This window comes from Mycteria americana, chromosome 5 (genome assembly GCF_035582795.1).
Source record: "Mycteria americana isolate JAX WOST 10 ecotype Jacksonville Zoo and Gardens chromosome 5, USCA_MyAme_1.0, whole genome shotgun sequence".
Taxonomy (NCBI): Eukaryota; Metazoa; Chordata; class Aves; order Ciconiiformes; family Ciconiidae; genus Mycteria; species Mycteria americana.
In genome coordinates this window covers 9,492,033-9,517,340 of record NC_134369.1, presented here as the reverse complement: position 1 = coordinate 9,517,340, position 25,308 = coordinate 9,492,033, and the positions used below count along the sequence as shown (strand labels likewise).

Sequence of the window (25,308 nt, the reverse complement as noted above, 5' to 3'; positions counted from 1 at the left end):
TTCCGCGCGCGCCGCCACACCGCGGCCGCTCAGCGCCGCCCCTGGCTTTTCCCAGCGTCCCCCGCGCGGCGCGGCGCCGCTCCTCCCCCCGCCCCCGCCGAAAGCCGGACCGGAGGCGCCGCGCCGCCATTTTGTTGCTAACGCTGCTGGAACTCTGGGCCGCAGCGGTTGGCGCGACCGGTGGAGCTGCCCGCGGCGGCGGCAGCAGCGCCGGGCGCTTTTTAAAGGGGTTTTTAATCTGTTGGGGCCTCTGTGCCCCAGCCCTGTTTTAACACGCCATGTCCGGAGAGGGAACTGCCGGCGACCAGGTGAGCAGGAGGAGGGTGAGGTCGTAGGCCGCTCCCTGAGAGGAATAGGGGGGGTAAGGCCGCTGCGGCGGTGGGGTGGCCAGGCCCGGGGCTGCCTGGTGGTGGCCGCACTGTGCCGGCCTCGGCGGGGCGGCGGAGCTGAGCGTACGGCGCAGCGTGTGGGGCCGGCCGCCGCCCGTAGCTGCCGTTGCGCTGGCGGCCGTGCCACGGGCCGTCCTAGGGGCTGAGGGGCGCACGGCTGGGGGCTGGGAGCCCGGCCCTTGCCTCTTCCCTACGCCCGTAAGCCCTGCCGGTCTCCTCAGTAGCGCGGTCGGCGAAGGGCTCCCCTCCCCCGCCGCACACACCCATTTTGAGGAACTCGACTCTATTCCGTCAGCGAAGCGTTGCGCGGGGGGAAGGGGGTGCGCGGAGCCGCTCCCAGCGTCCGCCCTCGGTAAAACCGGTAATGCTCCGAAAACTATGTCTCTCTCAGCCTTCGCGTTTTTGGTAAGCAAACTTTACTGCAGATCGAGGTGGACAATAGCCACTCCAGTGAGCATCGCTTTCCCGATCTCACTTATTTGTGGTCATTGAGTACACGCACTCCGGAAGAAAATTGAAACGGATAAGCTGTTTACACTGATACATTTGTAGTGTTTTGTAAAGTGAGCATTCGCTGAACGTATGCGCTTAACATATAAGGCTGTGTGCCTCTTTAACAATACCCTTTTCCTCCAGAAAAAGGCATTATTAAAATGCCTTTAAATTAGAAACAATTACAATATGCTTACTTAATAAAGAATCTTTTTTGTGCTACACCATTCTTGCTCTTGGGGGCAAAATAACTACTGTTTCAGTTAGGTTTGGCTTGTTTTTTTTAATATATTAAAATATGTATTTCTCATAACTTCTTATTTTCTAGGTAGGTGCAATCAGAGTGTTGTATGTCATCTTTTTAATCTGGTATTACCGTGAACCATCTCCTAGTTTCTGGCAGAATTTCTCTAAACAGGTCTTTTTAATAATTAGGGCTGTGTTTAAAATCAGTATTAAGTGGAGGGATGGGGATGAAAGTTCCTGACTGATGGAGGAGTAATTGATAACACTGTGGCATGCCTTAGTGGCTAATGTAGCCTACAAAAATACTTAAAATTAAGCTGATGACTTAGTGCTCCCTTAAGAAGATTTTCTTTGTAGAATGTCTGTCTCTTTACAAAACAGGTTATGTTTCTGTGTGTCTGGGCCTGTACTCTGAAAGGGTGGTGCATCAACTCTTTGTAAGATCACCAGTTCGGGGGGGGGGGGGTAGGAAAGACAAGTGCTCAGAAAGTGAATTACCCAATTTCTGTCTCATTAGGAAAACATTCTATGAATTACCAGCCTCTATGCTCAAAGCTGGTCAGGTTAATAAGTGTACCTGTAGTATGTTTAAGCAAGAGATTTTTCAGAATGGTTTATTTCATCATAAAGTAGATAGCTACAAAGAAGTAAGAATATGCTACAATAAAATTTTGATAATCCTGATAATATGTTTCACATTTAGCTTACCCACTTCAGTATATTTTTTAAAAAAATTACATTGATCTTTAATTGCATAATTAAGCTGCTGGTTAAAGTAGTGTGTTTCTGTAGCTTGTAATATGTTACTATTTAACTTAAAAAAACCAATGCTGACTTAAGGTTTTATTTTCTTTTGCAAGGGAGAATTTAATATGCAAAATGTTGAATTACTGTCCGCATACTGAAGTAAAAGCTATTCTGGAAAGTAACAGCTTTAATATTGTCATGCCATATCACACAGGGTTTTAGCATTCAGAAAATTGCAAATCATTATTTGCAGCCTAAGTAAAGCATGTAGTTTAACATACGGCTTGGGCTTTGGTTTTTTAATCCATATTAAAATTCATCCTTTTTACCCATTGTGATTACTGTTTTTACATTGGGTGCCCTTTAAATAAATTAAAAAAAAAAACAAACCCACAACTCTTACAGATTGGGTTAAATTAATTTTTTTCCTACTCCATCCTCTTCATGAAGGCCTCTGGATTCTGGTTTCCTAGAAGTCTCTAATTTTGTTATGGTCAATTACCTCCCTTCCATCAATTTTCTTCAGTTTTACTAAGTTGTCCTCTACATTTTTTTTTTTTCTTACCCTGGCAGACTTCTGTTTCTTACTCCTACTGTTAAGATAGGCCATAATTTGATATCGGTGTCTTTAGCAATACTACCATGAAGTTTTCCACACCCTAGGCTACCATTCATCCAGTTGTGTGGTGTGGCAGGTGTACCTTAAGTAAGTGTTGATGCTAGTCTAACTGTGGTCTTACAGAGCATGCTAGACCTGAATTCACTGTCTCTGTGGAAGGAGGAACAGCAAAGCATTGTGATTGGGGCAGTTGTGCCTTGCTCCATTCCCCACACTGTAGCTGCTATGTATTGTAACCTAGTGCTATCTGAAGTGCTCTCTGATGTTACATGTACCATACTCTTATGGTTTTAAGTGTTCATTTCTGTAGGAAGCTGAAGCTAGGCAGAGGTTGGATTGTGTTTGGCTTTCCTGTTTCAGGTTTCATCTACTGCTTCCACGACCAGCTTCTGAGTTTTTCAGTGCCATTTTCACTGACAGTCATGTAGTTAGATCAGTATAAAGGGGTGACAGTACAATTAATTTGCATCTATGTTGTGTATAAGATGTGTACGTTATAGTGTATGATGCAGATGTTAAAGATCTTTGGCAAATCAGAATTGTTATCTCTGACTCACTGATGCACAGAAGTGTCTGCATCTTGCTTCCCAGATCTTAGGGTTCGGAGGGGACTTTCAAAAGGAGACAGGTGAATAAGAAATTGCCATGCTGTCTCCAGCAAGTACAAAGTTGTGGTAGTGTGGGAAGGGAGAACAGAGTGGAATGTTGGATGTATGGAGGGTGGGAGAGTAAAGGTATTGTAAGGTTAAAGACGCAGCTGAGGTTTAGGAGACTTTATTATTCGAGGTGCATTGCAATTGAAATGTGGCTTTACTGCCTTTAGGCTGAGCTTAGCTCCAGACATTGTTGGGCTGCTTTACTGTGTAGATCAGGAGTCTAAGCTACGTTATGTAGGTTGTCTCCTCCTTGCATCATTATTGCAGAACAGACTGAGGCAGGGGGAAACGTGATGTAGCCACCACTATTGCAATATATTTTAAATTCTTGCACTGTGTTAACTATGCTGGACCCAAATTCATTTCTGCAGAACCAGTTGAACGACATCAGGACTTAAAATCTGTTAGGTCCCTGCCAGACTCCTGGGAAGGTCTACATAATGTTTAACAAACCAGAATTTACAAGGTTGGTTTTTAGAATACCAATCACTTAGCCCTGTCTATATCATAGAAATCCATGTTTGTAGGCTGAAAGGCTGCATCTGCTACTGTTTTCCAGAAAATTCCCTGACAAGCTCTTCCAAGAGCTTGCTCTTCATGTGTTGAGGTTACAAAGAGTACATGCACCTGTGTATGTCTTTACATTTTTCTGGACCTTAACGTACACGTCTAGTTTCATTTCAATCGTGTGGTGGTTGTTTCATCTACTCTCTAACAAGACCTGAATTCATTGTGCTCTCTGCCATGGCAGAACCACTGTTCTTGTCCACTTAATAAATATATACTTGCCAGGCATAAATTTTATCTGAAGGCTTGATGCAATATTTGCTTTACCCCTGCATTAGTTGCCTTCTAATCTTTATAGGCTAGAACATGCATTTCATGCTTCCTGTAACTGTTTCGAAGGTACGTACCCCAGTCTATGATGCATGTTACTTTACATGAATATGAATCTGGTCCAAGACTGAGCTGTGGAAAAAAAGATGTCTGTATTGTCTCTGTGACTATAGAAAAGACCTCTAAAGCACTCTGTTCAGGTTTCTTACTGGTACTTTTGTCCCTTCCCACTCTTTCCTCTCATTCATGCCTTGTGTCTGATGTAGTACATCATGTAAGTTTCTGAATTCTAAATGCAATAGTAAATGTTATTGTAGTTAACTTTAACTTAACATTTTAAAAATGGATGTCATTGAGCGGAATACTGAAAGCAGAAGTTTATTCTTGCAGGATTGTGTGGATTTAACATCTCAGGAGGAGCCATTTGAAAGAAACTCCTCTAAGAGCATGTTGTTTTATATGGTACATAGTAAAACTGGGTTTACTGTCACTGTTTACATTTACTGTAAGAATGGGTTGTAAACAGAATGAACACAAGGATTGGTGGAGGAAGACTTTTGAGTTGGTAATGCAGTGATTTTTTTCAATTTTTACACAATTGTAAACGATCTCTATATTTTAGCTGCATTTCTAGGGTCAGTAAGTTCCAGCTATACCAAGAAGTTAAAGCAGAAAACGTGTCTGTCTGTCAATGCTGATGTTTCAGAAATAGTCTCATGAGGAAAGAATGGTAATCATTACTAATCTAAACCTCCTGATTTGTTCAGAGATATAAAACAGCCTGGATTATGTTGGGGGGGCAGTACTTATAAAAGTGTCCTTTTTAAATTACTTAAGATGAATATGCTGAGTTACGTCTGTCAATAGTGACTCAGTCTTACACGACAAAAAATTTTTTCAAGGTTGTGTTCATTAGCTGAATTGACTTAGTGGTAGAATAGAAGAAGCAAGGCATTAAAAACAGATTTAAGAAAGTGCAAGGATTGTTAAGGTGTAACTAGTGTAGTGAAGGGATATGTTACTGAAGAAAGGATTTTAAAACTTGTTCTGTGCACGTATAGCTTTAACTAAACTTTAAGAAAAAAACCTTAGGCTAGACAAACCTGTAAATTAACCTAACTGGACAACTAACAGTGCTTGTTAAGTTGCATGTTAATATATTTGAAATTCTATTCATTGGGTCTGTTACAGTCCAGGCTATGCTAAACTGTGCAACAGCCAGCCAAAACCTCCAAACAGTAGCTTCTATCTTAGTGCACTTAAAACTCCTTTTGGATGTTGAACCAATTTGACTGAACTAGCCATTAAAATTCCTGCCTTTTTGTGTACAGCGGCCTATATGTCTTGTTTGTGGAGGCTCTCATTTCATTATTAATGGTAGTTTTTAAAGCATCTTAAACTGGCCACTTCACAGGTGAAACAGCTGTTTAAATAACTTCCTTTTCACTGCAGAAGATCCTTTTGTGGAAACAGGAGGATGCTTTAAGCAATTGGATGCATTAGGTGGTGCGAACAGTTGAAAGAGGTATTTGGCTAGGTATTTTCTTACACACTTTGGAGTCATGAGGGTTCTTTCTCAGAGGCCTGGGGAAACTGTTAACTGTTGCTTTTAGCAGTACGGTACAAATCAAGAATTTTTCCTTGAAGGTGATTAATAAAAAAGTCAACTTTGTTTCTTCTGTTCTTGTTCCCTTAGACATCCTTTATGAATTCAAATTTGGATTTTGTGCAGTTGATGTATTTTGCAGGAAGGAGCTTCTAGACTTCTTGTTGGATAATTTGGTTTTAGATCTTTTCAGATTTTGGAAACTGTGGTCATAAAGATCATTTTACAATTTAGTATCTGTGAAACTAAAAATCTATTGCTATTTATCAGTGTATAAATAATAAAAGGGAAGCTGTGAATCAGACTAGATGGTAATAATACAGATACTTGTGGACACGGAACCTTAAGTGCTAAAATAATTCCGTGACCTTCAGAGGGTTGTTTGTGGGATAGGAGCCCGATTATGTGGGAGGTATACTGAACACAGTTACCAAAAGCAGAGGAAAAAAGTATTTTTCCAGTTTGTATGCAACAATTCTTTGCAGCATGTTTTTTTTTTCAGGCAATAAAGAAAAGTTAAAAGCCAGTATCTATCTGATTAGGTGCAGTTTTGTGGTAGTTTAAGCTGATCTAAGTTGGGACTGCTGAAGTCCTATATGGTTTTACATCCTTTATTCTGCATCATGTCTGATCCTGAAATCAAGGAGTTGAACCATTACAAAGTTAATCTCTTTTCTAATAGGATTATTTTTCTGCTGATTTAACTCCCTGAACTGGCTTGTTACAGGATGAGATTAACTCAAGTGCCTATGTTAACCAGAGGGAGGGGCTGAAATGCGTAGCTAAGGGCAGGATCATGGCAGTGAACAAAACACCCAAGAATTAAGTATTCACAGTGTTAGACATTGGCTGTTGTGCAAGCAGTACAATTAAAAATACATAATCGAAAGCCACATACCCGTGACCTGTGATAACAGCAGATCTAAGCACAGAGTGCAGTTAACATGCAGTTTTCAAAACTGTGATTAAATGTCTTTCTGCTTATAGTTGAGCTAGGTTAAAAGTCAAGCTCCTTGTTCCCTTTCACTGCATGCTTGCAGTAGATGTCTCCTCACAGGTTTGATGCATAACTGGATGTATCTTTGCTCACACTGCTAGTTCTGGCAAAACAGTCCAGACTGGAAATCCTAAGTTTTGATTTCTCTAATATATTAGGAATGATTATTTGTGAAGGTGCAAGGTAATGAGGCCTTGTTTTGGCTCAGATATAACCAGGACACTGATTTGTCTGCAGTGCAGTTTGCCTCTCTGAAATGTGGATGGCGCTTATCTGTCCTGGAGATGGATAGGGACAGGAGAAGGAGTGCTCACTGGCCTTAAGAAGTTGGGTGGTTTTTTACATATGACATAAGGTACAAGCAATTCCAAGCAGTCCAGTTTAAAACCCTGATCATATCATTATTTTCAGTTCTGTAGAGCTATAATTTTTGTCTTATATAACCACATGGAGAACTTTATCTGCTGCTGCTAAGTGAATATTTGCTAATTTAGGAAATTAGTTTTTTATTTTGTCCAATAAAAGAATGAACATTTTATTACATTTCTTACACAGATTAGGAGTCCTGTATCAAACATACAAAATTAATGTAGGATGGCTATGGTTATGCATCTTCTCAGCATTTATTTTTTCACCAGCTTAATTTATTTCAGTCTCTCTGAGTTTATTGCCCTATATCCTCATAGGTGAAATCAAATTCCTGGAAGCCTTAACTGTTTCACTGCAGTGTCAGCTGAGTTTTGTGTCACGTGGAAAGGTTTGAGATAATACAACTGAACTACAGTTGAGGTGTGCTTCAGTGGCCCATTCTACTTTTTCCTGTTTGAAAGTCACTGCTTACAGTGCAGGGCCCTGTGCTTCCACAAATGCTTCAGTTGTTTTTGTAGGGTGGGGTTGTTTTGTTTGTTTGTTTGTTTGTTTGTTTTAATTGTAGCTGACATTAATAGTACTTCTGTTAGGCATTTCTGTCTAATTGAATGCAGAATAATATATGCTTGATTAAATATTTGAGACAAGTAGATTTCACTGAGATGGAATATAACGAGAAGCAATGTTTACCACTGATGTGGGTGAATTTGAATTAGTTCTTTATTGAATAAACAACATTTCAGCTTTGGGTCATCTGTAGAGGTAACTTACATAAATAGTCTAAACTTCGGAGATTTCAGCTTCAGTGCTGTCTTCTGTAAGCTGAAATATGTTCATGCATGTCATTTTGGAAGAAATAAAACCACTAGTTCATTTCATACTGTGTTTTGCATCTTAAGCCTGTATCAGTTGAACCGTAACATGCAGTATTAGAGAGTCAGAATTTTGGTGGACTTAGGGATGTAAAAATACTCATACAGAGATTTATAAATTTACTACTTTTGGGCTGACAACTTTAAGCTACTAATTTTTAATTGGATTTTTTAAATCAAATTAATTTTATAATTTAGTTTGCTGTGGGACTTGATACTTGCCTTCCAAGCTACACTGCTTTGCACTGAGCAATTAATGTTAAGAATTATTCCAACTGAACCAAAAATAATAATGGTCTTTAAACTCCTATAAAGCCCCTCCTACTGATTTTTTTTCTTTTCCCTTTCATGCATGGCTGCTATTACATGTCAGTTTAACAGTTCTGCAACATTTTTGATCGTTTGTCCATTTTATAAGTAAATTTAACTTAAGGGATATGCCTTGAATTATATCCTGCTAGTAGGACTGACACAAAAACTGGTAGTGCTGAAAAATATTCAAAAATATGGTAGCTTTTTAAATGATCAAGTTGAATTGCAATGTATAACATAAGCAACTGTTGTATAGTAGCGCGTTTGCAGAGGTTGACAAAAGCAAAGGGGCAGGGCACTCCTGAAAATAAAGTTGATGTTCCTAAGTAACTTGGGCTTACTGCATTTGCTAGACCCAGCTTTTTCTTTTTCTTTTTTTTTTTTTTTTAAGTCACTGTTTTGTACAATACTTCATTGGCAGCTTATCTTCATATAATGCCAGTGTAAATGGTCTTCTAGTAAAATCCATTAATAATACCTTGTATTTGTGTTCTTGGAATGTCTGCTTTCCTTCAGGAGTGATGTGCAATAGTGATGCACAACAGTGATTCTTGTTAATTTTACTAGAAGTCATACCTCTGTATTGTCTAGTTACCTTCTCTTTCCCTTTGTAAGTGTGTGATGTCACCTTTGATAGGAATATCAGTTCTCTCTGCTCCTGTTTACTGTCTTTTTCATCTTCAGAGCTATGTATTGACCTAGATCCAATATTAAGAATTATTTCCTTGAAATAATCTTTTAGCAAATGACAGGGGTTTTTAGAATTTTCTGTACAGTAAATCAGTCAAACTGTGCTATACAATAGTCGTATATTCTAACAGTAATTATGTAGCTAACTTGTAAAATTTCACGAGAAAGGTCTTGTAGTAATAATTTACAGGTTATTACCGTTACATCTCACGAAGGCAAGAATTTACTTGATCGTGTGATTTGGGACTGCTAACATCTGCCTGAAAATGAGTCGAGTTTGGGAAGTTAGTAAATAAGCTGTTTGGAGTACAGGTCAGAACAATATTTCATGCTTAATAAAAAACTTCATATAATTTAGGGTTGTAACAAGCATGTATTGTCTCTATGTGATTATCAGATTGTAATTTTTTTCATCTACTTTGTGCTAACAGTGTTAAATCTAGAAAGACATTTCTGGAGATCATAAAGTAAGACATTTCCACAAGTCTTTAAAAGAACACTTAAACCTATACTATAATAGTAACTATGTTAACAAGTTAATGTTCAATTTGGTAAAGCTTTTAGTATCAAAAAAAGCTTTTAAACTCCAATATGAATGGCTGAGTGTAAAAACCAACCAACCAAACAAAAAAAACCAACAACAAAAAAATAAAGCAGTTTAAGGTAGTTAGTGCCAAAGGCAGGCAGGCAACTGTAAGAATACACTGATTGACAGATCAGAAAGTTAATGAATTGTGCTTGGATAACACATACGTTGCTGCTAGAACTGTGATCTCCTAGTTTTCTTGTTAAATCTGTAACTTGTGATACGAAATACTTACTGTTCTGCATGTACAGAATGACTCGTGCAGTAACCTGGATTTTTTTGGCTGAGGTTTGTAACAGAAAAATCGGTCTGAATTTACTTTTTGCATCTTAAAAGTTTCAGGTCGGTAATACTGTTTAAAATTCATAGCGCAATAAATTTTCTGGCAAACTTAAATTTGTTCTAGTGATTTAGAAACATTTGGTCAGTTTAGCCTAGCTTTTTACTGGATCACCAAATACGTAGAATTTGTTGTGGTAAGAGTGCATTATCTTACTGGGACAACTTGTTTTGCAGATAAAATTACAGTTGAGTAACTCCTGCATAAAAACTGAGATCTGGAATGTTATATTGTCAGAATGTTGTCATTAGCTTGATTTTGTAGCTGGGACAGAACTTTTCAAACTGTACTTGTGATCTCTTATGTCTTCTTTTTAACTTTTCTAGGCTGCTGAATATGTCCCAGAAAAAGTGAAGAAAGCTGAAAAGAAACTAGAAGAAAATCCATATGACCTTGACGCTTGGAGCATTCTCATTCGAGAGGCACAGGTTTAGTGACATAGGATTACATTTCCTTATCTATGGTCCACTCACACTATTTGGTTCTGGAGTAAAATCAGCATATTCATTTACCTAAATCATAATATTGTAAATGCTGTTTTGATTTTCAATTTTTAGAATCAACCTATAGACAAAGCACGGAAGACCTATGAACGCCTTGTTGCCCAGTTCCCCAGTTCTGGCAGATTCTGGAAACTGTACATTGAAGCAGAGGTTAATATTTTTACATTTTTTTTCTTATATAACATTTAATAGGAGTTTAAGTTTACACTTCCGTAAGCATAAATAAGATAGGCACATAATATCTAGGAAAAGGGGGATTTTAAATATGCCTTGCCTTTATTTTGTAAAATAGGTACAAAGGAGTGATTAAAATGAATTCTAAAGTATTGGGTCTTTTATGAGTTGATGATTGTTGCATTATGGAATTGCAACAACATTAAAACCGTTTCAATGGTATTGGAGTGCTTTAGCCTTTTATTTACTTGTCGTGTCAATTTATTGCCTCCTGTGTCATTTATTTAGAGGACCTTTTTTTTATTTATACGTACAAACTTATTTGAATGACTTTCTGTGAATGTTTGGATCTTTTAATTTTTTTTGCTTTCTTAGGGAATTGAGTGTTTCCATGTACATTGTTTTCAGGGAGGGTGTGGGATGGAAGCTGATTTCTGGAATGAAAATGCTGGGAAAATGCATTAGCACGATTCATTAGCTTCTAAAAATTCCAACAAAATTGCGATTGTTTACATAACTATAAAACTTCCCATTAAGTACATTGATCATTTAAACAGTCTTTAATGACATGCCATGAAATGCACTGTATAATCAGAATATTTTTTTTTTTTAATTTTCTGTAGCTGATATTTAATACTAATACACATGCTTTTTGTGGGCATCTTCTAGCTGCACATTTTTCTTGAGACAGATCTTCTACATGCTAAACTACAGGGGTGGGGACCTGTGTTCTGTAGATGAGAAATGAGATAGCCAAGTTTTTTTCCATTTTATATGAAAATTGCTAAGCAGCAGTCTGAGTGGCAAAACTGCATTGTATAGTTATCGTATCTTATTTTACATTAAATTTTGTATCCAAATGTGTTCCGACAGTAGATTTTGAAGATTATTAAATAAAATTGGGATCATGGGAATCTAACAGAAATTTTTATATTGCAGTTTATAGTAAGATAGAATCATAGATATTATAGTGCAATAGAATCATAGAATCAAGTGCATAGTGCATATAGTGCATAGAATAATAGAATCAAGATGTTATGGTGCAATCTAAATTTAATATTACCTAATTAAATATTATAGAATTTACACTATTTTGTTTCCAGTAGTTTGTAGTAGTAGTTGGAATGTTAGTGATTAGACATATTTGGGAGATTGTGAATACACTAACACATACAGATGTGTATTTTTCCTTTTGGGACCTTGCAGCCAAATCCATTAGCCTCTTGTACCCTCTAATCTTTGCTACAGGATCTAGTCTTAGAATCTAATTTAGAATGTAATAGTTTGATGATTACATTAAGTTATCTGATTTCTGTGCTTATTTAAAACCTTTATCTTTCCCATGCCTCAAATTTAAAGTTGAATAAGACCACCTCAGAAAGCCTGTACTACATTGTACATCTTTCAGCAGAAAGTACTATTATCACTGTAAAGCATCTTGTCTGAGGCTTCTTGTCATCTTGAACTATGGTCAGAGATTAATTGACAGACATTACCTCCCTTAATCGATACCTTTTAACTAATTTATAATCTAGTAGTATTTAGAAATATTATCAGTGGCAAAGCTTAAAACAGTCTAGGGTATAATTTTTTTTAAGTGCTTCTTCAAGGAAGGAAGATCAGCTTCTACCCAGCAGGTATGGTAACCAGGTAACACAAGGTAAATTTGAGAAGGAAAGAATCGGCATAAAGATCGCTAGCTCACGTGTGTGTGTGTGTGTGTGTCTGCCTTATAAGTACACTTCAAATATAAGAGAAATGAAATATATGATTGTTACTCAAAACAATGGAGAAAGGTAAACTGTAGAGTTCTGGTAGAGGTTACACTTGAAAAGGGTTATATTTGAAAGAAATGTAAGAGATTACTTTTTTTAAATTTATCTTTCATCTTAACAGGCAAATTTTTAAAATCCCAGTTATGACTTAAATTTTCAGCTTTTCTTTCCTGGTTCCAGTAACTTCTCTCAAAACTCACATAGTGACCGAATTAACTAAAAAGCAACATGCTTATCTCTGCCTTTTTTAAGTATATGTAACCATTTATAGCTATAAGATGAAATAACTTTTTATTTCCAAATTCCTCTCTAAAAATATATATATTTATACTATTGGGCACTGTTGTCAGTTGTTGCATATCGTGTGTACAGTGCCATCTGAGAGTAAATTCAAAGTGAAGTGTTTTCTCAAATGGTCTTTTAACAGCGTGGTTGAATATAAATTAAGACTTCAATTAATTTTTGAAGGCTACCTGAGATAGAGGAGTTGTTCTGAGGCTTCTTTTATTGCAGCCTTAAGATGTACAAGGAATACAGGGAAGGTATTTTTCAAAAGCTTTTTTCCTTGGAAATCTTAGTGGTCTCCTTCTGCTAGAAAGTTTCTCTTGGATAGTTCAGAAGTGTAGATCTTTCCAGCCTTGAGTTGGGAAAGTAAACCGGTGTTAAGTCTTTGTTTAGCATTGCTTTTGATTCACTTTCACTGCCTCACTATTTAAATCTGAAAATTGCTACATCTTCAGTCATCTGTAAGCTGCGTTTTTTCCTGATGTCAAAACAAGCATATCACTTTCCTCTTTAACATGATAATGGTTCCTCTTTGCATCACAGAAAGACAAAAAGGGAGAGGAAAGTGGGGGTAGTTTTCTGGCAGGTTGTCTTTCACTAGAGAATTTTGTCCTCTGAACGACACAAATCTGAGCTGAATATCGTTACATAGCGGTGGTCTATTATTGGAAGATGAGCTAGGGTGAGGGTTATGATTATGGCCTTACAAAAAAGGAATTAGCCCTTTAACAGCTATATTCTTTATAAAATTATTAGAAATCTTTAAGTTTTCCTTTGCCTAACTTGAGGAATGTGTTCTTTTTAGTCACTTCCAATCTTCAAGTAGAAATCATTGTTTATAATCTACATGAACAAAAACTGTTTCCTTGCATATGCCAGTTCATTTTGTAATGTAAAACTTCTAAGTGCAGGCCTTACTGCTGTGATTACCTCTTGTTTTTATGACAGTGTTTGTTCAGCTCACTGACTCTGTTTTTCTTTTTGTGTATGACTGTTTCCTAGTGCAATATAGTGTAAAGCAGTGCTCAGCACTTAGTGCATCATCTAACTTACTGCTGTTGATACACAGACTGTGCTGAAGTAACTGAATACTTCACATTTCCCTTTTATGTGCCAAGCACCGATTTATATGTTCTGGTCTCTCTGTTATGGCCGGTTGGTAGTTGGTAGAACACAGAGATTAACTGGGAAGAGCATGCTTTGACAGTTTGTTGATGGGAACTCTACTATTAAAGTTTGAATTGGTCAAAAAAATTTGATTCTCACACTGGTTCTTATTTCTTCTGACATTCAAAGAAGCAGTTGCAGGACATAGAAATGATAGAATTGGATGAAGCAACTCCCAGCTCACAATGTTTTTGGGTCATAGCATTTGAATGCTTAAGACTTGTGAGAATAGGGTTTCGTTTAGTGAATCTGAGACTATGTAGTCTATTTTTGATACATATTTTAGCAAATAAAATAGTTAACTTGCTATTCTGCATCTACTAAAATTTAGGAAGTGGTACAGTAATGCCACTCTTCTTACTCACTCTTGTTTTCTCTGTTTACTTAAAGCACATTATTCTCTTTATACCTTTCCTGTAAAAATCTACTTTCAGAAAACTTGAATCAATTCACATGTCAGTGCCTCTTTCACAGTTTTAAAAAGGAGCATGTAAGTCTGTCCCACATGTGCCATAATGTTAAATTCATAGATCACATGATCTGGATTCTAGCCTGCTCTGCTGATTTGCTGTGTCTTCTTAGGTAAGTTATTTAACCTGTTTTATTAAAACAAATACCTGCCTACCTACCTCACAGGGTTGTTGTGAGGCTCACTTTAGTGATTAAAGTGCTTTTGGCATCTGGCTAAAAGGTGCTACAGAAATGTAAAAATAAATTCTGATGTAATACACCCTATGATCCCATAGGCCCAGCTGTCTATTACTATTTCCTTTGTCTCTTTGACTGTTTGAACCATCTTTTAGATACAGAAAGACTTGATAATGCTTTTCATACACTTGAAAGAAGTTTTATTTTACCAGTGTTGTAAATATTTCAGTAGTTCTGAAGCAAGCATTTGAAGTTGTCACCTTTTTCTCTGCTAGTTTCCTTTGAGAAATCACCAGCTTGAAAATCCTCTTAAGCACATTTATTAAACTATGTTCATGTATTTGCAATTTTTTTTAATGATCTAAAGAATTTTTAGTTCCAGTCGCTCTAAGTGGAAACTTTAATCTGTAATTGTCCTGAATGTTTCAGGCCAGTTCACACCACACCTTTTCACCTTTTTCGTTGTTGAGTATATTGCATTATATCCTGATCACTTTGAACTGTTGTTAGTAGGGGTTGAAAGGTTGCTATAATTAAATATTTAAAAAATCATAAGCACAAGACAGTTGTGACAAATACCCCAAGTCTAGAAATAATAAACACAAAGCTAGTAACATGCATGTAAAGTGTTTGGCTGTTAATATGTATTTTTTTGTCTTGCGAATTTTGCAAGTAAGACTCTTGTGTTACTGCTTGTTCTAAAGAAATGAAACTAGATATATTTGTTCAGATAACTTCTATTTGATATGAACACTTTGAATTTTAGATGTCTCAGTAACAAACCAGATGCTGTATGAGGATTCAGAGGGTGGGACCAAAGCTTAGGGTTGATTGTTTTGCATTTCATCATATGCAATACATCAGTATCTTTAATTCATGTAATTCACACTGGTGTGGATACTAGTCAGAATGTATCATTTAACGTTCTTGTATATGAAAAATGTAAATAAAACCATTTAGAAAAATGATTGTTTTTGTTTAAAATGTTTGTGTTTCTTCAAAGCATTTTCTTCCCCTGTTTTACTTAAATCTGGTTCTGAGGTCAGAAAAAAATTGTTATACATACCACCAAAATTATTCTGCTTGGGGAAAAATGGGAACTGACTTCTGTCAGGATGAAGTTGGAGTATTCGGAAGTCAAAGTAGAATAGAATTCTTGGGTGAGATTCTGTTTAGTGGTACTTTCAACTGAAAATATTGTATATATCATTAGGTGATCTTCGTTAATTTCTTAATGGAAGACATACCCATTATAATTCATGCCCACCCTGCTAGTCTACCACATTTCTCGTAGTAAACTTCTGTTTTTGAGAAGCTGCTGTACAGGTGCTCTGTACAAACATCCATATTGCACATTCTTGACTACCTCAGTCTAAGATTTTTAATCTTTTTTACAACTGTATTATTTATGATCTTTTCTTACTCATGTGTGGACTTGTTCCATTCCTGTTAATAAATGTTGTTCTGTCCGTGTGATTATTGTAGACTTGCACTAGAAAGTGAATGCAACTTCTTTGCTGTCTTTTCTACTCAATATGTAAATACAGGCATGTACATCTTGCGTAGTTGCCATGGTCCTACAAGTTGTATGATATCAGAAAGTTATCCAAATAATTGACATTTGTAGTTTCAGAAGATGCATGGTACAACACTAGTGGGTTTCTTTATAATTCTGTTTTCTGTATTTGATCATAAAAAATACCATGGGAAAGTGTTAGGAATTTTAATTTTTGAAGTGGAAGTGATGCCTAATGAAGAGATTACTATGAACCCTCTTCTATAGTGTGTTGCTGTTTTCACATGAATAAACATGAACTAATTGCTTTTCTGTTGTATTCTTTCTGTGCGGGGTGACAGAAACATCCCTATTAGAAGTGTTAGTTATATAAAACTCTTGTTCACAACACTTTTGAAGTCTCACTTTCAAACGTAAAGAGGACAGTGAAAACTTTTCTCATTGTGTGCTTTCTTTCATTGAAGTCATTTGCTGATCCTTCTATTGAAGTTTTGAGGGGGAAATATGTGTGTTAGGTCAGGCACAAACTTGAGCTTCTTTCTCATGTCTGAACCTGAAAGAACCAGAAGTAAAAATATAGAGCTTTCTTGTGTACCCTGTATTAGCTACAGATTGGTTGTCTTCGTCTCCATGGGTGAGGGAACTATAATCATGACTTCTCATTCATTTCTACATCTCTTCCAGTTGTCAGCTGGTTGAGTTACCTGATGCTCTTTATTCAGATTTTGAGAAGCCTGATGGCTGAGAAAACACTTTCTGTTAAACCTTACCTGTTAGTGCTACTACATAAAATAATGCTTGACTTTATTTGCTGCGGAGTCTCTTTGCAGACTATGAAAAGGCTTTGAGTCACTGCTGTGATGAAATACAGTGGCTTCTCTTAACTAGAAACTTCTGTGAAGGCAAGCCATTCATTCTGGCACTCCTGTGTCCTTTAGTACAAATGTTCTTCGTTTAAGAGTGTGCATTGTTTTTTCCCCTCATTAGGGTATGCTTTTTCTCACTGATGGCTTCAATGTGACAGGTGTTCTACATCCAGTAACAATTTTGGACTTCTGCAGTGAAGTGTTGTGTACCTAATACCGTAAGCTTTGACATTTTTCCTTTCTTACATAGAACAATTCAAAAGTGAGAAGAACTGATATGCATTGGTGCGTAACTGTACCATTGCACAGACCACATTCACATTTTTTTTGTGGCACATTGTATACATGCAGTTAACTACACATGAGAAGATCTTACGGTGATTGGAATCTGGTCTGTATTGGGATTTAACTAGTTTGGTAGTGACAAATGTTCATAGCACTGGAGCTTTTCCAGAGTTCACTGGAACTCTGGAAGCACGGGAGCATTTCCAGAGTTCACTGGAACTGTGGCATCAGAAATGTTTCAGTTTAAGGATAGGCATTATAAGCAGAAAGGTGTTCTTTTAAAATTTAGTTTGTGGACAGTTTTCAGTAATACCGTTATAGAGCAGAGTGCTGTTGCATCTTGATACAAGATTGTTTAATAGAACTCGCTTCTAACCTGAAGTGTAAATGTTTTGTCTGGCTCTGGGTCTCTTCCCTTAGAAGCAGATTGTACTAAGCCATGTGACAGGGTCCATGTACTAATCTTAGTTTTCACAAGTTCCAGTGAGCACACATTGCTGATCTATTAGTAGAGCCTGTCACCAAAGGTCTTGTAGACTGACTGCTGGGCTAAAGGCTTTCAAAGCTTTAACATCTTTGACTTCCTCCAAAAGGAGGAGAGCTAGAATTGTTGGTATGCTGAGGAAGCTTGGTAATTTTACTCATACTTTCACACTCGCTCTGTGTTTTAGCAAAACAGTTATAGAGCTTGTGCACATACCTGAATTGTATTGGCTTTATCATTAATTCAAACTGTTCATCTGAATCAACTAATTTGAAAAGTTTAGTAGTGTGATGGAGGGTCAGCTGTCTTACCTCATTTGATTCCCGTAATATGACTATATAAGACTTAGACTTTCTAATGAGGGCACCTTACTCTCTCCAGTTCCCCATGGTTTGCATTAGTGCATGAAATAAGAGAATAAGAAATAACCAGTGTGTGAAACTGGAAAGAGAAACTCTACACTTGTTGAAGTATTAACCTATGACCATAGCAGAACAAACTCTTAGTAGGAACAGTCTGATGCTTCTGTATTGGTTTATGTGAGAATGAATATCAAATACATTTAAAAAATACTTTGCAAGTCATGTATTTGGACTAGAAAGATAACTTGCAAAATGATGCCTAGTTGTTTGATTTAGTATTTTCTATGTCCAGACTGCAGCAAAGCCATCAATTTGCTTCAGATATCATCTCTCCTGGAAGTATAGATTTTCAAACACCGTTCTTACTGTTTAAACAAAATAAAAATAAACTCTCAGATTAAAATGGGTTAGATTTACAAAAATGAGGCAGCAGATATGTAGTTACGTATCTGCTGTCCTGCAGATAAAATGGACATGGTGAAGTTAACATGTGAGCTAACTTCATTGTGCTCAGTGGAACTACATTTATACATGGAGCTAAGTATGTTTAAAACATTCGTAGTGTGACTAAATAGGAAAAAGGGCAGCTCAGTTGCAGCTGGGTCTTTGTTTTGCTTTCCTTAGGAAAGGGGAAGATGCCTTGTCAAAGAGCAAAAAGGTGCAATGGTCTTCCCTCTCGCCTCCCCTGTCTTCTGTGTATTTCTCCTGCTTGGAGAAATTTATAACGCTGTTGGCTATAGTTGATGGCATTTTATAGTGTATGTATGGGTGCTGGTACATATTCCAGTTAAGTTCTTTTAATTTAGGAGCTGGTTTAGCATATTTTCAAAATAGTTTCAAATTGGAATTTGAACTATGAAGTGACTTGTCCTATTTTAATGCTGATGCCATTCATCTCAAATCTGGTTTCAGGCTATATGAAGGAGAGGAAACAAATGTTGTACTTGACTTCTGTCAAATTCTGCATCCTTGCAGCTTCTATTCCCCAATATAGACACACACACATATATAGATATATATATTACTTAAGCAAGTGATGGATCAGAAGTAAAAAAAAAAAAAAGTAAAGTGTATGTAGTATTTCCAAAGTTAGAAAGGAAGGTAAAGCACCAATCAAACGCATTATTTAAAATTCACTGACAAAATTTTCATTATTTTAGTTTTTATGGTTAAATGAAAACATGCCGTAGGTTCCATGCCTGTGGATTCCTCAGGAATCTCTCAAACTACTTGTATATATATACATGTTCGTTGATGTGTATAAACATGTTTATGTAATAAGGTCACAGAGCATAATTAATGTTCTTTTAAAATCATACTAAATAGAAATCTTGAGTGTATAAACATACCGGTGCAAATTGTCTACAGAATTTTCTTAGGTTACTTAAAAGTTTATAGGTACTCATAACTTACAAAAATAATTTGTGCATAATCTTGAAGTGGAATATATTTAGGATAACGAATGGAGTTTTTTTATATTATATACAGCTTCAGTCTAAGTGCAGAAACATGACCTGATGCAGTGTGTAACTGATGGGAAAAATAGAGCTAGATTTCCTGCCTTACTTTTGTCTTGAACCTAGTATTGGCCTGCCTTCTCTCCATTCCTCCCTAATCATCAAAAGATTATTTTTGTATGTTTTCATGGGCTGAATTAGAAGTGTATTTGCTGTAAGAATTGTGGACTTTATCGGTATTCCTGTGGGCCATATCTTTCAGTGTGCCCTTGCAATTCATCTTTCAGATGACAAGGAGGTCCCAGGAGTCCTTATCAAGAAGCTGTCTTTGGATGGTTCAGACATGTTCTTTGAATTTAAGAAGCATGATTCTACTTACCATTTTTGATGGGGCAGAAAGCGGGGGCAGGGGGAGAGATCCCCTGGTAATGAAATAATATTTGTAACTTTTTTCTGCCTTTCTGTAAGTTTCCTGATTTTGTTTAAAAAAAAAAAAAATTATCCCATGACAAACCTTTTTACATCCTAATTATTGCAGAAGAAATCTGGTCCTCTTAACATCTCTTAATTATGCTTATGCAATTGCATGGCTGCTGGTGAGATTGTAATGGTATTGCATTTGTAAAGCACATAAACACGTTTAGCAGCCTATGATATGCAGTATGTTGTAGGAACAGATCTGAACTGAGTTTCATTTAAACTTTCCCTGAAACTTGGTTTAGTTAATCCCTACATTTTACTCTTTTATACTGTATCACAGATACTTAGAAGATAAAATTGTAATTGCATCATATTATGCAGGAGCTTGAGGTGTAAGAAGCCCTCTCATTGATGTTAGTATTGTGGAGAATAGAATGATGGTAATTTAATACATGTAGGCTTTCATCTACTTAAAGGTGTTACACACTTCTAACATGTAGTTAATACAAGTTGAAGATAAGTGACAGTGAATAAGTTTACAGAAAATAGCTTTTGTAACACATCTTGCTGGTGGAAGTTTAACTTGCAGCTTTCCTTCCCTCAGCTACGTCAATTGACCCCTCTCCCCAGATATTCCATAGGTGTTGCAGTAATTAATAGTTTTAGTGCAAGCAGTATGCTTTGAAAGTCTACCTGCATAACCTGATAGTGCTGACAAGTTCATACATGAAGAAACATTTCCTTCATACTGAATTAAAATGGCGAATCTTACATCAAGAGCCTTAGTCTAGCGGTTTTAATTTCACTAGGGGAATTTCATCATTCTAGTACTGACTGACTGTGGCTTTGGGAATTGTAAATTCTGTCTAATTGTAAAATTATGCTAGAAATGCTTACTCCATGGTGACGATGACTGATCATTATATAAAAAGTAACTGAAGGAAAATATAGTTCCTTCATAATGAAGAATGTAAAGTTTCAAATGGACTGATCTTAAATAGAGTGGGATGAATCTTAAAAAGGACAAATAGGTGCCCCTGACACCCCTACCTAGCTACTTAAGATTTTCTTTATAAAAATGCACTCTAAAATAGTCCCCAACGCATGACTTGTTGGTTGCAAGTTACCTGAAAAAATGCTGTGGATGCAAGCTAAAATGTTTAATACAGAGCAGTGTGCCCACTCCCTAAAAAAAGGAATTGCTGCCCTGGTAAGTATATGTTACTTGCCCATTATTGTTGCCTGCTAGCTAGCATTCCTCAGGGAAATGTTGTCAATATACTTATGTCAACTGAAATTCTTCACAATAGTACTTGAGCAGGATGGGCAGTATAAATAGTTGTTTAAAACCTCAGAATATTCCATGGTATTTGCCCTTGATAAAATCTCAGTGCTGGTAAGCCTGAGCAGGAAACTGACTGTACAATTTACTGTTGAAGGATAAAACTCTAATTTCTCCACATAAGATGTGACTAAACATAATTCAGGCTTTTTTTTTTTTTTTTTTTGGTAAATTCAATTTAAGATTGATATTTAAAAATTATATCAGACATGCTTTTTTGTGTGTGTTAAAGATGAGTATTAAAAGGGAAGTACTATGGAATTTTAAAATTAGCTGACAGACTTTAATTCAGCAGAAATATTTTTCTGGTACTAAGCAGATGCAGGTAAGTGTGGCGTTATGAAAAGAGAAAAAGTTTCTACTGTTCTTGCTACTAGTCTTAGCTGTTAAAAAATTACTATTGCAAAAAAATCTCACCTACTTACAAAAAAAAAGGCACAAAGTTAGATGTTACATGTTTATTTGTCATTTTACTGATGTTCCTAAAATTCAGTTTTATCCCCACAAAAGTTTTGTGAGTTTTTTTTTCTTTCCCATTTGCAGAAATTCTAAAAATAAGGTCAATCTGTGGGCTTTTTTAATTTACTAATGAGAAAAATACAGGTGTTTCTAATTAAGTTTGATAATTATTGTTAATCTTTGGTCTGAATGAAGACACAGCAGTGATGAGATGTTATCATTAGCCTGCATGACAGACTTGCAGCAGTCTGTCATTTCTGCAAAAGCTATATAGTCAAACATTTTTCATTGCTCTTAGAATGTACTTTTGTGCCTCCAACACACAGAAATCTTGACCAACTGTTAAGTTGCACTAACTGCTTTAACTTGGTAGTATTATCTGTGTTTTGCTTTTCTCCCAGGCTGGCAGAGTTGCTAAAAATTGTCTAGACTACCATCTTTTTCACCTGTGTGAGCAGAGTTTTCTGCTATGATCTATATTCGAGGTCAGTTCTCTGCTCAAGCGTTAGCTGATTCAGTGAATCACAGAGGTTTTTCTAGTGATGCTTCACCATGTTGCTAAATCTTCAGACTGGACTTTTAAGCATGCTGTGTCACCGTGATGACGTACACCAAAAACAAGTCAAGCACCGTCGTCTTCCAATGCTAGGCTAAAGCGTGAATGTGGGAAAATTCACGCCTTTTCTTGAGAACCTTGTCTGCCTTGCTGTGAGCTGCATCTTCTCAATTTAGGTAGTTTACATTATGTTATAGGAGCAGTTCTCTGTTTTATACTTAACCAAATATTTTCTGCCAGTGATAGAGATTACCAGTAAAGCTACTGTGTTAGTTACATGTTGCTTTTACAGATGGTGGTTTGGTATTGTTGTGTGCTTGGTGTCTTTACATCAGGCCAAGTGCTGCTCTTCGCATCCTAGCTTAAAGCAGCCAAATATAACAAAAGAGAACTATCTTAGTATTTCTGAGATCCCTTGTGTGCTTCTGTGCAAATTAGGTGCAAGAAATCAGCTGAGAGCCTACATAGTATTTTTTAATGCAGTGCTTGAAACTGGTAGGCATTTTGCAACATTCTTTAATATAAATGCTATCTGAAAGTATTTTGTATTTTTCTGTCCAGTCTTTGTCTACATAACAATGGATCTATCCTATCAGCTAAAGTAAAGTCCTCACAGTGCGAATCAAATTATTTCCTGCTGTCCTTCTACTGAAGAGGCTCTTTTTTACAGGAAGTTTTAGAACACTTTACTCAGGGTTTCTGAATCAGGAGTTACAGCAGAAAAGCCACAAAATGCTCAGTTTGAGGGGTAGAGGCAAGAAGTATCAAACTGACTGGATCACTGCTGTCTCAAACAGCAGTTTCCTAGAATATGTCTAATTCTACATGGACACGGCTTGTTGGTGTCAGGGTGTAGAAGCAAACTCATTTTTCACTGTGAAAAGCAACAAAGAAATGAGATTATTAGTATCAAACAGTGTTTATTTTCAGTGAAGCTAATTATTCAGAGTGCTTTCTAGCAAGGGGGGCAGAACTACCCATCTGTATTTATTTGTTCTATACAGGTGTATGTAAAAGTAGCAATTCCATTTCTGGTCAGTAAGCAGGGTTTTCTTTCTAGCTTATGGGTCAAGGCTAACCTTTTCTTTGGCAAGTCTAGGGGTTTACCTGTGCCAGTGTCCTTTTGTTACTCCAAAATCAGAATCTTTAGCTTAAATGCTTGACCCTAACTTCTGGTATTTCTTTTCTATATACTGAGATGGGTGGAGGTGGGAGGAAACTGGGATGTCAGTTGTATTCCATCTCTCTCTTTTGCTAGGCTATATGGGCTGTAAGTTTCTGTACTGCTTTTATGATGGGCTTTCACATGTCATCTTTCTCATAAGACATGAAATAAACTGTAAATGCACCTACCTAGCTGCATATGAAATTAATGTTAGCACATGACATTTTTTTATATTGAAATCTGAGGTCAGAGCAGGTCTTTGCTAATCCAACACCGATGATTTTCAAACAGGAGCAACATAATGAACTTGTAAAGACAATTGTTTTTACAAGTCTTTCGTCTTATGAAAAGTACAGCTGACTTACATAAGGTTTTAATCTTATAATTCTAATCGCATGGAGTGTTTAAAAAAAAAAAAAAAAACAAACCACAAACCAACCTCACATAAGGTGTAAGTTATTTTGAGTTGACCTGTAAAATTAAAGACAGTGTAGAGCTAACCCCCCTCCCCTTTCAGTAGAAATGTCATCTACGTAGCTTTCATTTCTAAAGCATGGGAATATGTAATCTGTATTTTTATTTTCCAACTTCAGTGCATCTCTATGTAGCCAATTATTCAAGTGTAAGGTAGCTTAATAAGTTATCTAAGCACTAATATCGACGCATATAGACTTGAAAGTATCTGTACGTATCTTTTTGTCTTTATCCTGTTTTATGAATAGTGGGACTGTTCCCATAGATGGAAGCCCAGCAGGTTTGCCTTTAACCTTTGAAGGCATCAAGCTGAAGTTTAAAAGGGAGGGAGATAGGGAAGCCACTTTAAAAACTGTACTTGTACAGTGTTTAAGTGGGGAAAGCAGTATAGCATTTAAATATTCTAGAAACCTGTTTTTTTTAATGTACTGAACAGTCTGATTAGCTGGGATAGTAATTACACTCAAATTCAAGTATTCTGGAAACAGAGGTCCTAGAATAGTTGTGCAGAGTCTATCCGCTTAAATGTTTTTGGATCAAGTCTTTAACCAAAAAGATTGGCATTGTTCATGTGGTTTCAGATTAGGCTGTTTGTGATCAGTCCAGACTTGGTAACTAGATACTGAGAAGACCCTGCAGTAAAACTCATATGTTGAAGGAAACTATTAATTCTTACCACTGAATGCTACTTTTATAGTGAATTTTGTTTCTTCTTCATTGCCAAAAGACAGAAATCTGGACATTTAATTCTGTAATCCACTTTTAAAATACAGTCTTTCCTTTTTTAACATTATAGGCGAGACTTTTCAGTAACCATGATTAAGAATATGCATTCTCGGAAGGGAAACAGTGGGGAATTTCCTTGATTTCTGACAGACATATGAAGGATTTTTGATTAGGGCAGCTGCCTGTATTAGAAAAATATGCTAATTCCCTGAACTTCAGCTGGAATATCTCATTGCTGTAGAACAAAACCAGCTCAGTCATTAGGTTAATCTTACATTTCTGAGGCAGATTGTTTTCCCAGTTTAGAAAATTACTGACATAATAAATGTTTTTTCATGATTTCATAGGAAATCCATGGCAAAGCCAGGACCCACATCCCTTCCTTATAAGATTATTTTTGTAGTTATTTTTGTAGCGTTGCAGTTCGAGTGCACTTGGTTTGGGTTTAGTAAGGTTTATTTTGTAATGCAGCGTACATCCTGTCAACTGCAAATTGATGCTGCAATGCAGTTGCAGAGAATTACTTGTGCCTGAGCATTATTCTCCACCATTAACTTCTAGAGTTCTGATTCTCGTCTTCCTGTGATGAGACAACTGTCTTCTGTGGTCAAACATTCCAGCCCCTAGGCACCTTTGGAGACTTAGGACCAATCTGATGGTTTTAAGAACCATTCTTTGGGCCATTTTTGCAACAAATTATTGGAAAATTTCTCTTCACATTCCAGCTGTGGAGGCGAAATATTAAGAACAATTTGTCCTCTGCTAACAGGCCAAGCTAGTCTTGTGCTGATATTGTAACAGTAAGAAGATTATGCTGTATGATACAATTACATCTTCTAGTACCATTTTTTACTCTTTGAGCAATTTGCATTCCTGTTTCTTAGGA

General features: G+C 36.8%; 1 protein-coding gene across 3 annotated transcripts in view; it reads left to right on the top strand.

Moving 5' to 3' along the window:
* Positions 1-52: 52 nt before the first annotated feature.
* The window catches only part of CSTF3 (cleavage stimulation factor subunit 3), a 53,860-nt gene continuing 28,604 nt past the window's right edge, over positions 53-25,308 (top strand). For 2 of the 3 annotated variants that reach the window (XM_075502077.1, XM_075502076.1), the window contains exons 1-3: positions 53-308; positions 10,085-10,186; positions 10,316-10,411. In XM_075502077.1, coding sequence (XP_075358192.1) covers positions 279-308; positions 10,085-10,186; positions 10,316-10,411 — 228 coding nt within the window. In that variant the 5' untranslated portion in view covers positions 53-278. Of the gene's footprint in view, positions 309-371; positions 795-10,084; positions 10,187-10,315; positions 10,412-25,308 lie in introns of those variants that run through there. The other variant, XM_075502078.1, reaches the window with a different exon arrangement.